The following is a 16807-nucleotide window of genomic DNA, read 5'->3' on the forward strand; positions in this document are numbered from 1 at the left end:
TCGCCTCTTTATCCAGGGTTACAGCACCCTGGCCTCCCCCCTGTCTGCCCTCACCTCTACCAAGGTTCTGTTCACGTGGTCCACGGCCGCTGACCGGGCGTTCCGGGACCTTAAACAACGCTTCACCACGGCTCCGATCCTGGTTCATCCGTCATCCGGACCCTTCCCGTCAGTTCGTGGTGGAGGCCAATGCTTTGGATGTCTGAGTGGGGGCTGTCCTGTCCTGTCCCAACGTTCTGCCCTTGACCTTAAGCTGCATCCCTGTGCCGCCTTCTCCCACCACCTCAATGCCACGGTGAGGAATTTGGCCCGAGGTCAGATGAAGTGAGAAGGAGCAGTCCTATTACTTACACACACACACACACACACCTATACTTCCATGCCCACAAAGGTTCTACCATGAGGCAGGGCCATGACTACACCAGTGAGAGTAACCAATTAAGTTCCTGACTAGCAACAGAGATGTATTGGCTGTCTAGATGTGCAAGGAGATGACTCCGCCTAGGAGGGTGTAAATATATGTGCTTGTGTAATCATGTCTTTGACTTTGCAGCTGTTTGACCCAGTCGGTGAATAAACTTGGTTTGAAGTTTTACAAGTTGTCTGTGAGTTTTTACTGTTTGTTCAGAACCTGACACTCAACTTGAGACATTTGTGGCATTGTGTTGTGGACAATACTGCACATTTAAGAGTGGCCTTTTATTGTCCCCAGCACAAGGTGCACTTGTGTAATTATCATGCTCTTTAATCAGCTTCTTGATATGCTACACCTGGCAGGTGGATGGATTGTCTTGGCAAAAGAGAAATGCTCACTAACAGGGATGTAAACACATTTGTACACCAAATTTGAGAGAAATACTTTTTTTGTGCCTATGGAACACTTTTTTATTTCAGCTCATGAAAAATGGGACCAACACTTTACATGTTGCGTTTAGATTTTGGTTCAGTGTTGTATAGTTTTATCCAAAAATGTTTTTTAAAACTGTTTTACAACTTTTATGCAATTCACTGGTCCTCCCCTTCCTCCTCTGAGGAGCCTCCACTGGTGCACGTGTGTGTTTATGCATCCATGTGTTGTGTCCATAAACCTGTGTTTGAGAGAGGGGAAAGTATTGTGTATGAATTCACTGTGTGGGTGGGTGGGGTTACAATGTGGGTGTCAGAATGAGTCAGTGCACCATCTACTCATGTTTTGTAGGTACAGTCGTCCACCCCTCTGCCCCCTCTCTCCTGTAGCCTCCCTCTCCTATGTTCTGTCATTTTTCTGGATTGCAACGGAGAACAATTGAAGTCTAATTCAAACAAGCTACTCACAATATGAGTGCTCTCTCTCCTGTTGCTACATAATCACACTATGAAACACATTCTCACACACACAGTCTCCCTGTGCTGGGCTGAATGACAGGGTTTGTGGGTGAAGGCTCTCAGCACCTGGTCATTATCTCACCGGCGCAGGAGCATATCTGTGCATGGAGACACCTACGCGCTGCTGACTCAAAATACACGCACACACACATAAAATATACATGTACTTACATTGGTTCTCACACACAGCCACCGACACTGACACACACACACACACATTTCTCCACAAAGCGGTGCGGCTCTGCAGTGGAACGGTAACCCACGGCAACGCTCTGGTCTCAAGCCGACCAAAATTCACCAGAGCTGTGGAGGGAGAGGACTGATAGAGGCAGCATAGTCAAACATGTCACTTTGTCTCTCTGTCAGTGTCTGCCACCGCCCATTAACAGGCCCTTCAAAATCAAGAGGACCCTTTCACTCCCACGCAGACTCCCTAAGATAAAACCTTTTAAACGGCAAAAGTACAGAGCCCGTGGGTGAGCGGTAACCCTCCCGTCTCTTGACACATGTATGGGTATGACCCCGGATACTGGGGTTCAATCCATGCGTCCTCCAAGGGGCTGATATTTACAGTAGGACTTGTGAAACCAACAAGGGGCCCCTAGTAGAGACTGCTGCAGCCAATTGAAATGTCCTCAAGTCTAGAGGACTCTTCACTCCCTAAGATAAAGACGTAGCAGGGATACCCTGTTTTTCATCTACTTTCACCTACAGGCGATGTCAGTTTCTTGGAGGGGGAGCAGGGGCTTGGGGGAACTCCTTTAAAAAATGTAATCTGACCATAACAACAAAAGTATGACGTCTTCCTCTCATCATGAAAAAGACGTCTGTACTTCTTTGTAACAGAAAGGAGTTGGTCTTCTCAATCACCAAACCAGTTTCCAACCAGAACGTTTTGTCATTAAGATGTCATGTGCCAAATTTTGCACACCGAGATGGAAGTCTGATGTAGAGAGAGACTGAGAGAGGGAGTCAAATACACCTTTCAAACCAAGATGTTTCCGCCAACTTTTTGACTACTTTTCTTTATATCTGAATGAAAGGTGTTGTCGGCAACAAAGCCTGTACTTTTATTTCCGCCAACCGACCTAGTCTTGATTGTGGTAAAGTTCTGCTTATGGCTTAGTATGAACGTAGCCGTAATGCTGAGGCGCAATTGGCATGCTCTTTGCTCTTGATGGTTGCTAGCCTTCCCTGTGGCTCAGTTGGTAGAGCATGGTGTTTGCAACGCCAGGGTTGTGGGTTCGATTCCCACGGGGGGCCAGTATGAAAAAAAATAAAAAAAATTTTTTTTTAATGTATTCACTACTGTATGTTGCTCTGGATAAGAGCGTCTGCTAAATGACTAAAATTTAAATGTACACTCTTAGAAAAAAGGGTTTCAAAGGGGTTATTTGACTGTACCCATCGGAGAACCCTTTTTGGTTCCATGTAGAACCCACTGTGGAAAGTGTTCAAGATAGAACCCACAAGGTTTCTACCTGGAACCAAAAAGTTTATTGTGTGGATAGCCGAAGAACCCTTTTAGGTTCTAGATAGCGCCTTTTTTCTAAGAGTGTAAACAGGACCGTTTACTAGGCTGTTATCATCCTCCTGGCAGTTATAAACTTTGAGAGGCATGTCACTTTGTCCATCTCTTCGCATAGCCCTCCACTAAGCATGCACTTATTAACCACAACTGGATGGATCCATAAATAATTACTATGGAAATCAATGTCACTGAATGATGAAAATATTGGAATAAAGTAGGCTAATGCAATTGAAGGCATGGATCGTATTGTTTTATACTGAAACTTCCAAAGTCATCTAATCACTTATAATACATTTTGAGCAATAGTTTACCCGTGTGTGGTCAACTAGATATTTTCAGCACTGTTTTGATTGGATGCAATGCATTTACAACTCATAACAGGTCCATATCAATTGACAAGGCATTGATTATAGCATAGCCTATGTCTTCAGTTGTCTTGGCCTCATTAGAAGTAGTCCCTCTGTATAAATTGATCATACATTTTTCTTTTGCAAAGCTCTTCAGTTACTGTATTACATGTGAAATTTCTGTCATCTTATTTGATTACATTTGTGACTAGAAAGAATGGTGCTGGAGGAGATCCGCCTCTACCATCACTCCTATTAGCCAACGTGCAATCATTGGATAATAAAATGGATGAGCTCCTATCAAGACTATCCTACCAACGGGACATTAAAAACTGTAATATCTTATGTTTCACCGAGTCATGGCTGAACGACGACATGGATAACATACAGCTGGCTGGGTTTTCGGTCCATCGGCAAGATGGAACCGCTGCCTCCGGTAAGACAAGGGTTAGCGGTCTGTGTCTTTCTGTAAATAACAGCTGGTGCACGAAATCTAATATTAAGGAAGTCTCAAGGTTTTGCTAGCCTGAGGTAGAGTGTCACATGATAAGCTGTAAGCCACACTATGTACCAAGAGTTTTCATCTATAGTTTTCGTAGATGTCTATTTACCACCACAAACCGATGCTGGCACTAAGACAGCACTCAAAGAGCTGTATAAGGCCATAAGCAAACAAGTAAAATGCTCATCCAGAGGCAGCGCTCCTAGTGGCCGGGGACTTTAATGCGGGGAAACTTAAATCCGTTTTACCTCATTTCTACCAACATGTTACATGTGCACCAGAGGAAAAAAACTCTAGACCACCTTTACTCCACACACAGAGATGCGTACAAAACTCTCCCTCACCCTCCATTTGGCAAATCTGACCATAACTCTGATTCCTGCTTACAAGCAAAAACTAAAGCAGGAAGTACCAGTGACTCGCTCAATAAGGAAGTGGTCAGATGACGCAGATGCTAAGCTACAGGGCTGTTTTGCTAGCACAGACTGGAATATGTTCCGGGATTCTTCCGATGGCATTGAGGAATACACCACATCAATCATTGGCTTCATCAATAAGTGCATCGATGACGTCGTCACCACAGTGACCGTACGTATATACCCTAACCAGAAGCCACGGAGTACAGGCAACATCCGCACTGAGCTAAACGGTAGAGTTGACGCTTTCAAGGAGCGGGACTCTAACACGGACGCCTATAAGAAATCCCGCTATGCCCTCCGAAAAACCATCCAAACAGGCAAAGCGTCAATAAAGGAATACGAATGAATCGTGCTACACCAGCTCTGACGCTCATTGGATGTTGCAGGGCTTGCAAACTATTACAGACTACAAAGGGAAGTATAGCCGCGAGCTGCCCAGTGACACAAGCCTACCAGACGAGCTAAATAACTTCTATGCTCGCTTCGAGGCAAGCAACACTGAAACATGCATGAGAGCATCAGCTGTTCCGGATGACTGTGTGATCACGCTCTCTGTAGCCGATGTGGGTAAGACCTTTAATCAGGTCAACATTCACAAGGCCGCAGGGCCAGACGGATTACCAGGACGTGTACTCTGAGCATGCGCTGACAGACTGGCATGTGTCTTCAGTGACATTTTTCAACATATCCCTGACCTAGTGTGTAATACCTACATGTTTCAAGCAGACCACCATAGTCCCTGTGCCCAAGAACACCAAGGTAACCTGCCTAAATGACTATCGACCCGTAGCACTCACGTCTGTAGCCATGAAGTGCTTTGAAAGGCTGGTCATGGCTCACATGAACACCATTATCCAAGAAACTATAGACCCACTCCAATTTTCATACTGCCACAACAGATCCACAGTTGATGAAATCTCTATTGCACTCCACACTGCCCTTTCCCACCTACAGCTCAGCGTTCAGCAGCATAGTGCCTTCAATGCTCATCACTAAGCTAAGGACTCTGGAACTGATCACCGACAACGATAAGACAGCCTACAGGAAGGAGGTCAGTGCCAGAATAACAACCTCTCCCTCAACGTGATCAAGTCAAATGAGATGATTGTGGACTACAGAAAAAGTAGGACAGAGCATGCCCCCATTCTCATCCACGGGGCTGTAGTGGAGCAGGTTGAGACCTTCAAGTTCCTTGGTGTCTACATCACCAACAAATTATCATGTTCCAAGCACACCAAGACAGTCGTGAAGAGGGCACGACAACGCTTATTCCCCCTCAAGAAACTAAAAAGATTTGGCATGGGTCCTCAGATCCTCAAAAAGTTCTACAGCTGCACCATCGAGAACATCCTGACTGGTTACATCACCGCCTGGTTTGACAACTGCTCGGCCTCTGACTGCAAGGCACTACAAAGGGAACGGCCCAGTACATCACTGGGGCCAAACTTCCTGCCATCCAGGACCTCTATACGAGGCGGTGTCAGAGGAAGGCCTTAAAAATTGCCAAAGACTCCAGCCACCCTAGTCATAGACTTCTTCCACCGCACAGCAAGCGGTACCGGAGCGCCAAGTCTAGGTCCAAAAGGCTTCTTAACAGCTAGCCATAAGACTCCTGAACAGGTAATCAAATGGCTACCCCCCACCCCCATTTTTACGCTGCTGATACTTTCTGTTTATTATCCATGCGTAGTCACTTTACCTCTACCTACATGTATATATTATCATAATTTCCTCGACTAACCTGTGTCCCCGCACATCTGTACCGGTACCCTCTGCATATGGCCTCGCTACTGTTATTTTATTGTTTCTTTCCTTCTTAATGTGTTTGAGCCAGTCAGTTGTGTTGTGACAAGGTAGGGGTGGTATACTGGGGTGGTATATTTTGTAAAAGACTAAGTCCATAGTATGGCAAGAACAGGTCAAATAGCAAAGAGAAACAGCAGTCCATCATTACTTTAAGACATGAAGGTCAGTAAATTCGTAAAATGAAGAACTTTGAAAGTTTCTTCAAGTGTAGTCGCAAAAACCATCAAGTGCTATGATGAAACTGGCTCTCATGAGCACCGCCACAGGAAAGGAAGACCCAGAGTTACCTCGGGCGCAGAGGATAAGTTCATTAAGAGTTACCGGCCTCAGACATGTGGTATTTTACCAAATAGGGCTGTCTTCTGTATACCACCCCTACCTTGTCACAACACAACTGATTGGCTCAAAGGCATTAAGAAGGAAATAAATTCCACTAATGATTACACAAGCACACTAATTAAACTGTTAATTGAAATGCATTCCATGTGAATACCTCATGAAGCTGGTTGAGAGAATTGCCAAGAGTGTGCAAAGCTGTCATCAAGGCAAAGGGTGGATACTTTGAAGAATCTAAAATATATATACTTTGTTGGTTGTGTTTTTTCATATTTTTGTATGTCTTCACTATTATTCTACAATGTAGAAAATAGTAAAAATGAAGAACCCTTAAATGAGTAGGTGTCAACTTTTGACTGGTACTGTATATGTATGTACAGTGCATTCGGAAAGTATTCAGACCCTTTCCCCTTTTACACATTTTGTTACATCACAGCCTTATTATAAAATGTATTCAAACATTTTTAAAAAATGCCATCAATCTGCACCCATCATGACAAAGTGAAAACATGTTTTTTGACATTTTTGCAAATGTATAATATTTATTTTTTGAAAATAGCTGTACAGCGACCCTCCCCATCCAGCTTGAGACAATCTGCAGAGAACAATGGGAGAAACTCCACAAATACAGGTGTGCCAAGCTTGTAGTGTCATACCCAAGAAGACTCGAGGCTATAGTCACTGCCAAAGGTGCTTCAACAAAGTACTAAGTAAAGGGTCTGAATACTTATGTAAATATGATATTTCTGTTTATTTGTAATAAATTTGCTAAAATTTCTAAAAACCTGTTTTTGCTTTATCATTATAGGGTATTGTGTGTAGATTTAGGAGGGGGGGACTAATCCATTTTAGAAGAAGGCTGTAATGTAACAAAATGTGGAAAAATTTGAGGGGTCTGAATATTTCCAGAATGCACTGTATGTATGTGGAGGTCCTGGGCTGGCATGGTTACAGGTGGTCTGCAGTTGTGAGTCCGGTTGGATGAACTGCCAAATTCTCTAAAACGACACTGGGGGCAGCTTATGCTAGAGAAATTTAAATTATCTGACAACAGCTCTGGTGGACATTCCTGCAGTCAGCATTCCAATTGCACTCTCCCTCAACTTGACACATATGTGGCATTGTGTTGTTTGACAAAACCATCAATTTTAAAGTGGCCTTTTATTGTCCCCAGCACAAGGTGCACCTTTGTAATGATAATGCTGTTTTAAAAATGTTTATGCCACACATATCTGGTGGATGGATAATATTGGCAAATTAGAAATGCCTACTAGCAGGCATGTAAACAAATTTGTTCACCAAATTTGAGAGTAATAAGCTTTTTGTGTGTCTTATTTCAGCTCATAGGACCAACACTTTACATGTTGCGTTCATATTTTTGTTCAGTGTACATACAGTGACTTTTCCCTCTCTCGCCATAATACCAGAATAGTACCAGAAAAAACTAAACACTTCTTGATTTACTTCCATCTATTTTCTCTCTGTGCTAGCAGTGACTGGTACCACAGAATTTAAAGATGTTCTGATTCTGAAACCTTGAAACCTCCTCCAGTAGGCGTAATATCTTATCATCTGAAGTGCAAAAAAACGACAGAATTTCCTGTATGAGAAAGCCACCTCTTACGCAGCATCAGTGCCATTGCCGTTGGACTAGGGATACAGAGAAGTTGAACGCGCTATTTTGTAAGGGTGTTACAGTTTGGCTACAACACAGCCCTTTTACCCTAGCCATATAATCATATAACTGCTTTAGCGTTAACCTCTCAGGGCAAACAAAACAGGCAGATATTTGAAGTTCCTGCTTGACAGCCACACGCGCTTTGTCTTTAAAAGGATTTATTTATCGTACTGGAGAGGAAGGGTCTCGATTCTCACCATGTCCAGAGTCGCGGATCTGTCGAAAATTCGACAAGAGAGAATGAGAGATATTAATTTACGGGTGAGTGGATGTATTTGGAGGCTTATTATTACTGATACCGTGTGCTACTGGCAAACTTCGGACAAAAGTGAAATGCGTAAAAAGTAAATGTTTCAAGCGCATCTGTACATATGACTAAAACTTGAAACTTGTGGATGTAATTTTAGGATTGGTGACATTATCTTATATTGGTTATAATGATAACGTTTAGATTGCGATCGTCATTGCAGAAGCACGTAGGCATTTTTTTAGGAAGTTTGCGCAATATGGAGATACTTTACAAAAGCAAGCGGCGCGCTTGGCAATGATCCTGCTCTTATGGTGACAATTGGTCTGTGGAAGCCTATACTGTTCATCACCTTTTTCTGTTTGGTCATGATTCCCCAAAATACTCGAGACTAGGGGTCTGAGTTAGAGCATTTTTTTTTTAGAGAAAGTAATTTTTTTGGGGAGGGGGGGGGGTTGCATCGGTACCCGGAAGTGTTGCCACATTCTGGAGACCAAACATAGTCATTGGAACTAACAGTTGTTTCCATATTTGCAGTTTTCCATGTAGGCTATATATAGACCTATGAGACACCCCTAAAATAAGTATATACCTTTAGTGTAATATTTCTGATTGGAAGAAGCATGTACCTGTACAGTATTTTTGTTTTATTTCAGAATTACATGTAAACGTTATACATCATACATAGGCTACAACAACAAAACAACAGTGCATCATGCTATTACCATGCAAGCCTGCAATATTAAAATATGACATGTTGTGTGTACCATTTTGCCTCCCAATTAGACTGATTGTGTGTGTGCCCGTGCACATGCTTGCATGTGTGCTGGTTTCAGGGAGTGAGGACTGCATGTGCCCTTCGTTTTGTTAATGTAGTGATCTTGTATGTAAGGGAGGAGTACATGCAGCTTGTGTGTGTGTGTGTTTGACTATAGCATCGGTTGCCATAGAAATGACACTCTGTTGGTGTGATATTATCTGCTTTCTCTGGCACAGTGAATGGCGGTTGGCTGAGAAAAACCTTGGCTTGCCAGCGCCATATGAACATCACTTTCCTACGGTGGGGGGTGTGTGTGCGTGTGTGCATGTATGCATGTATGCTTATTGCACATTTATTAAACATAGTATGTATGCATGTATGGTTATTGCATATTTATTAAACATAGTATTGGGGCCAGTGCCAACAAATCTATGTGTCACTCACACACTACAACAAACTGGACAGTTAGAAGTTTTGCATGTTCAGCACATGCAGGAGACCATGCTTCGAGTCATTTTGCTGGTGTCCTTGGTTCATGTTACACATTCACTCCACTACACTAATCAGACCTGAGTTTAAATAGTATTTGTTTTCTCTTAAATACTTGTAGTGTTTCACAGAGCCTGCCTGGAGTGCTATATGGGTGGTGTTTGCACTAAATGGGAGTATTCTTTTGATTTCTTTGCACCAGGCAAGGATAAATAAAGGTTAAGAAATACTGCCCTAGTATATCAAAGTCAATATTTTTACTGAAATGCTTATTACAACCCCCCACTCTTGATGTTTTTTAAAGCTTGGGTGCCCTTATTTGCTATGGTAGTCCCCAGCACTCCTACACACCCTTGTAGTTCGAACCCTGATTAAAGCTGCAATATGTAACTTTTAGGGCGACCTGACCAAATTCACAGAGATTTATAGATCTGTCATTCTCATTGAAAGCCATTCTAAGAAGCTCTAGATCTCTTCTATGTTTCGTTTTTTGCATCTTTTACTTTCGGTTTTGTACACCAGCTGAAAAAGCAATATTTATGGTTATGGAAAAGATATTTGACAGCGGTTTAGATAGTACAATGATTCTCTACAAAATGTCTGCTTGTTTTGTCACGTAAACTGAAATTAGACAAACTATTAGGAAATGGAGGAGTGATGTCTGCATTTTACACCTTTTTAAATAGTAACTTCCCAAGTACAATTAGTGACCAGAGTAAAAAACATCATCGTCACTGTGCTTCCTTATGTTATTATTTTGATCGGTATTGCTACCGGTATGTATGGTTGTGTTGAACTTAACCAAACGCAATAGGAATACTTCCTACAGTACAGGAGTGAGGTGGGAGGGAGCTATTGCAATCTATAGCACACATGGGAAACTGTGTAGGAGAATGTGTGTAGGCGTGAATGTGTTCGAACGAGAGGACCGAGGGCGAAGGACAAAGCTTGAGAGTTAGAAATAAAGAGTGAGAGAGGGGGATGGAGAAAGATATTGTGTGAGATACAGAGAGGGAGAGATGGAGGATATACGACTTCCATAGAGAGCAATGACTCTGGTGCATTCCAGAGTTGTGTGTCAGGTTGGAGGGATTCACACACACACACACACACACACACACACACACACACACACACACACACAGGCCAATATTAGACTGACACCCCGTTTTCTTCTTGTCCCTCTGTATGGTATGTCGATCAGGGAGACTAAACTTGAATCCACCTCAGGCTCTGCTTTGCCCAGCATCCCTCCAGAGAAAAGAAACCAGGCTACAGGGCCACCTCAATCCACACAGCAGTCCTTAATCTGGAGCGTGCTCACATACACACACATTTGATGTCAATACACATACCAGCACACATACCAACACACAGAAAGCATGGACATTCTAGGAAACACACTGTATAAGAGGTATGAAACTTTGTTGTGTGTGTTTGCCGTTGCTTTATCAGTGACTCAGTGAAGTAAACAGGTGGAAGACTATAAAATGAATCCCCCCTATAGACTCTGTCCATATTCCCATGTCTTTCTCAGTGTTATCGTCCTGACACCTTTTAATGACACCTTCTATATCTCTATCTCACCCCATCTATTCTTTCACTCCCTGATGTATTGCTCACTTTAGCGTCTAAGCCAATTATACAGCACTAAGCTGTGTATATATATAGAGAGAGAGAGCTTTGCCTCTGACACATCAGAAATAACAAATTATAAACTTCATTGGTATATTTATTATCTTTTCCCTGTAAAAATGTTACTGCTTTGCATTGCTGCATCAAAATAACAGGTACACAAACATTGACCAAAATTTAGGGACAGTACAGATGTATAGGTTTTAAGACCTGGTCCAGAATATCAGTCAACCCTGAATGTCAATGGGTCACCACTGAGGTGATGATGCCAAAATGTAAAGGTAATATTGGCAAATGTTAACTTTTGGACGTCACTATACTGTATAAGTAGTCCCGGATAGATTCAGAGAAGTGTTTCTCAACTCCTGTCTCCACAACCCACATTTTCTTTCCAGCCAAGCACAAACATACAATTCAACCTGATGTGACGAATAATCTACTTATTAAGTCTTGCTTTATCAACCAGACAATTTATCAGGTGTGTTAGTGCTGTGTGGACTATGAGATGGTGGAAAACACCATGAAGGTCATTGTCTAGACATTTACCATTCAGAAATATTTATATTTGAATTATGACTTGGCAAACTAGAGTCAATCTGTCTAGCTTGGGTTCCTCTTTTATTGCAAAGTTCATGTGATCATCACAAGGCGTTCTCCAATTTGCTTCTCAGTATCAGCTTTCTGTAGAAAAACAGCGGAAACAGAGAAAGAGACATAAGGCAATGATGGGGTAGTGAGTGAGAAGGTGTAGAAAGACAGTGAAAACACAGACATCTATTGTGTTGCATTCTAGGTCTATGTTGTGTAAAGTGCTGGGAGTCATCTCTTTCTCTCATATTAACGTCCTCTGCTGGTGATCGCTGTCAAAAAATTCTGACCGGTTTTATAAATCCTCTTACTTTTATAGTGACATTTGGTTTTGAGACCTACCCACACGTGCTGATCTCACACACAGAGAATCAAGTCTCTAACTCTCACCTTTATCCTCAATTATTTCATACTGAAAACAGAAAAACTTTTGACCTCAAATGAAAAACTGCACAAATGCTGTTTTGTGGTGCCCTCCCTCTTTTGCCGCTGTTGCCCTAGTAACAGCTCACCCTGCCCACTTTAGCCCCGAAAGAGGAAGCCTTCCCTGTCTACTTCCTGTGCAGGATGTCAACATGGCAACAGACATAAGGCTGACCCTCCCCTGACACAGACAAAAATACATTACTTGGCACAACTCTAAAAGAATGGAAATACATTGTTAACCCTTCACTGCTACCGTATACCTGTTTCTGCTTGAACAAGCAATCCCAACACAGGAAAATGTACAGGTTCAATGTGGCGGCAACTGCTTTTAGTTCCCAACAAGACAGCAATTTATGTTGCATAAAGTTCTACTTCATCAGACTGGTTCCCAAAGACACTGAACATTGCTCATGCTTCTGTGACAGGAACACACTGGAGTTTTTAGTTGGAGGTAGTATCAGCTATTAAGTTAGTTGTTAGGGCGACTATTGCCTGCCTGGTCAAGGTAGCTATGGTTACAAGATGATTGTGGACATTGCATTAGGAAATCCTTATTAGTGATGGAACGTTTTAATGATGGAACATTACGATGATAACAATGGGGTGTGTGACGGATCCGGGGGGGGGGGACGACTCCCTCTTTAGCGTTTATCATTCTCACATCTAATTTTGACACCTAAGAGGGCTACTGGTAACACTTAGATTTTGCTTCCATTTGCTATTGTCACGAGTTGTACGCTTTCCACCAACATGTTTCTTTAAGGTACTGATGGAATGTAAAAGGCCTCTTTTTAAAAGCAGAAGAGTAGGAGGATTAAGGGAAGTTCTGACACCCAATTCAAACTCTTTAACCTGTCCACCTTATGTCAAAGGTGCCATTGTATGTCATCAGTGCATTCTGCTTCTCTCCTCCTTTTTTCTTTTCCTCCCAGAATAAGGAGAAGGAGCGCATGAGGGAGAGGGAGAAGGAGGCGCGGGACAGGGAGGCGCGCTACAGCAACGGGCATCTCTTCACCTCCCTCACCGTGTCGGGGACCACCCTTTGTTCAGCATGCAACAAGAGCATCACTGCCAAGGAGGCCCTCAGCTGCCCCAGTGAGTGCTACTACAAATACTACTACTACTACAAATTAATACAACTACTACCACACACACAGCACCCCTATAGTGGCCCTTAACTGTCCCAGTAAGCCTTGCCTACCCACCAGATCCTTCAGATACAGGCCTGAGCTACACAGCATGTGTACCTCAGCAAACCAAAAGAGCATCTCAAAAACGTACCACACCCTGTACCTCCCTAAAACCCTAAGACGATTTACAAAAATGCAGCATCATTTATCAGGACATAGATCTTCATATCACTCTATAGTGGCAGAATATTGAGGCACTACCAAAAGGAACAATCTACGCTATTTATACCATTCCTATACAAGCAAATCAACCTGTTAACTCTCCAAATAACCTACAACACAGTAATGAACTACAATGTGACTATCAATTCCATTTAAAATAGTTACATTATGGACATTGATCTACATGCAGTCAGATAATGGGTGAGAGTTGGGGATGGTGAGCTTCACACCCACTCAAAAACACCTCTCCATCCTCACAGCCAAATTGGCCGAGAAGGAGCTGCAGCCCAATGTGTTTTCATTACATTTGATTTAACTTAGAATAGATTGTGCTGGAATACGTTTTGGTTTGTGTCTTATGCTGAGTATTTATTTTGAAATATTTACATTATAGGAATACATTTTGACACACAGTTCACACACAAATATACACATTAAGTTATGCAAAACTTGCCACGGTGTGTGTCAGTCATGTGCACAGGCAAAACATTTCACACACAAATATAGACACAGTCCTGCACGTGTCACACACACACACACACACACACACACACACACACTCCCTTTCCTGTTATGCCTTTATACTTCACTTTTTCTGCTGGGTAGCATTTCTTCATTTCTCAACCAAACCTGATTCAGTTTTCCAGACAGAGAGGGTTGGTTACAAATAACAAACAGTTCCTGTGTTGTCAGGACTCCATGCCCCTGTGCAGATAATAGCCCTGGTGTTCTGTCAGAACTGTGCACCCTGTGCTGGCCTGCACCAGACTCTGCTCTGACAGCCCATCTGTATCTGTGGCAGGCGGTAACCGCTAACATAGCCAGGCGCTAACTATGTACCTTGCAGGTTCTTCCTATTTTGAGGGGGTGTTAAAGGTTAAAGGTCACTGTTTCATGGCGTTGTTCATTTTCCTAATACTAAATTATGAAATATGCAAAATGTAGTTCAGGGTCAATACCTTTAATGCTAGTACACTTACTCACCATATTTAGTTTGGCTTGATTTCACTGCACCAAATCAAACCGGTGAATAAGTAAAAGCAAATAAATTCAGTGTTCACTCAAACAATTGTCTTAAAAGATCTCTCTAAAAAAATGTTTTTACTGCAACAGGGAGTCAGGATTGCTTTCTTATTGTAAGCCTACAAATTTAAGTAGGCTTTATGTCTAGATTTGGGTCAGAGAAGTGTTAAGGGCGGGCGGTGGAGGACCAGTGGAACTGGGTTAGAGGGTTCTGAAACACCCTTGGGTCTCTTCTCCCCTCCGCCAGTTGTGTCTAAACCCTAACTTCCTGTTCACAAACCCTGCACAGGAAGTGAAATGTGAAACGATGGCCACAAACGAAGCAGGTGGGAGAAGTGGGAAGAGAGAGGGAGATCCTCACCATACATTAAAAGTTTCTCCATATTCGATGAAGGTTGACACATAAAATAGAGGAACAAGTTGAGAGAGACAGAAAGATACATATAGGATAGGGGGGACATTCAGAGTGTGAGAGAGAGAGAAAATGTTTGAAAGAGTGAGTCACGTGTGTGTTTTCTTTTTCTCACAGCCTGCAGTGTAACCATCCACAACCGCTGTCGAGACACGTTGCCAAACTGTGCCAAAATGAAACAGAGGGTAAGAGATAACAGAGGATTTATATACAGGGCATTTGGAAAGTATTTTAGAATGCGTTACAGCCTTATTCTAAAACTGATTAAATAGTTTTTTCCCCCCTCATCAATCTACACACAATACCCCATAATGATGAAGCAAAAACAGGTTATTAGAATTTTTTTCTAATTTATTAAATATCAAATAATGAAATCACATTTACATAAGTATTCCGACGCTTTACTCAGTACTTTGTGGAAGCACCTTTTAGCGGTAATTACAGCCTCGAGTCTTCTTGGGTATGACACTACAAGCTTGGCACACCTGTATTTGGGGAGTTTCTCCTATTCTTTGCAGATCGTCTCAAGCTATGTCAGATTGGATGGGGAGCATTGCTGCACAGCATACAATGATATTTTAGACGATTCTGTGCTTCCAACTTAGTGGCAATAGTTTAGGGAAGGCATTGTCATGTTTCTTCCAGTTGCGAGCTTCCAGTTGAAGCTCGCATCCGCTACAAGTCCATGGTGCTTGCCTACGGAGCTGTGAGGGGAACGGCACCTCCGTACCTTCAGGCTCTGATCAGGCCCTACACCCAAACTAGGGCACTGCGTTCATCCACCTCTGGCCTGCTCGCCTCCCTACCTCTGAGGAAGCACAGTTCCCGCTCAGCCCAGTCAAAACTGTTCGCTGCTCTGGCACCCCAATGGTGGAACAAGCTCCCTCACGACGCCAGGACAGCGGAGTCAAACACCTTTGGGATGAATTGAATCTGACTGCAAGCCAGGCCTAATCGCCCAACATCAGTGTCCCACCTCACTAATGCTCTTGTGGCTAAATGGAAGCAAGTCCCCACAGCAATGTTCTAACATCTAGTGGAAAGCCTTCCCAGAAGAGTGGAGGCTGTTATAGCAGCAAAGGGGGACCAACTCCATATTAATGCCCATGATTTTAGAATGAGATGTTCGACGAGCGGGTATCCACATACTTTTGGTCATGTAGTGCATATATATACAGTTGAAGTCGGAAGATTACATACACCTTAGCCAAATACATTTAAACTCAGTTTTTCACAATTCCTGACATTTAATTCCCTGTCTTAGGTCAGTTAGGATCACCACTTTATTTTAAGAATGTGAAATGTCAGAATAATAGTAGAGAGAATGATTTATTTCAGCTTTTATTTCACATTATTTGACACACATTCCCAGTGGGTCGGAAATTTACATACACTCGATTAGTATTTGGTAGCATTGCCTTTAAATTGTTTAACTTGGGTCAAACGTTTCGGGTAGCCTTCCACAAGATTCCCCACAATAAGTTGGGTGAATTCTGGCCCATTCCTCCTGACAGAGCTGCTCGCACACGCTTTTTCAGTTCTGCCCACACATTTTCTACAGGATTGATTGCAAGGCTTTGTGATGGCCACTCCAATACCTTGACTTTGTTGTCCTTAAGCCATTTTGCCACAACTTTGGAAGTATGCTTGTGGTCATTGTCCATTTGGAAGATCCATTTGCGACCAAGCTTTAACTTCCTGACTGATGTCTTGAGATGTTGCTTCAATATATCCACATAATTTTCCTTCCTCATGAAGCCATCTATTTTGTGAAGTGCACCAGTCCCTCCTGCAGGAAAGTACCCCAACAACATGATGCTGCCACCTCCATGCCTCACGGTTGGGATGGTGTTCTTCAGCTTGCAAGCCTCCCCCTTTTTCCTCCAAACAT

General features: G+C 42.8%; 1 protein-coding gene across 5 annotated transcripts in view; it reads left to right on the forward strand.

The window, feature by feature from the left end:
• LOC115173692 (rho guanine nucleotide exchange factor 2) overlaps positions 1-16807 on the forward strand; it is a 74819-nt gene that overhangs the window by 20053 nt on the left and 37959 nt on the right. For 4 of the 5 annotated variants that reach the window (XM_029732001.1, XM_029731998.1, XM_029732000.1 and 1 more), the window contains 2 exons: positions 13062-13224; positions 15034-15101. In XM_029732001.1, the coding sequence (XP_029587861.1) occupies positions 13062-13224; positions 15034-15101 (231 nt within the window). Of the gene's footprint in view, positions 1-7910; positions 8246-13061; positions 13225-15033; positions 15102-16807 lie in introns of those variants that run through there. The other variant, XM_029732002.1, reaches the window with a different exon arrangement.

The sequence above is a fragment of the Salmo trutta genome, chromosome 34 (genome assembly GCF_901001165.1).
Source record: "Salmo trutta chromosome 34, fSalTru1.1, whole genome shotgun sequence".
In the NCBI taxonomy this organism is placed as follows: domain Eukaryota; kingdom Metazoa; phylum Chordata; class Actinopteri; order Salmoniformes; family Salmonidae; genus Salmo; species Salmo trutta.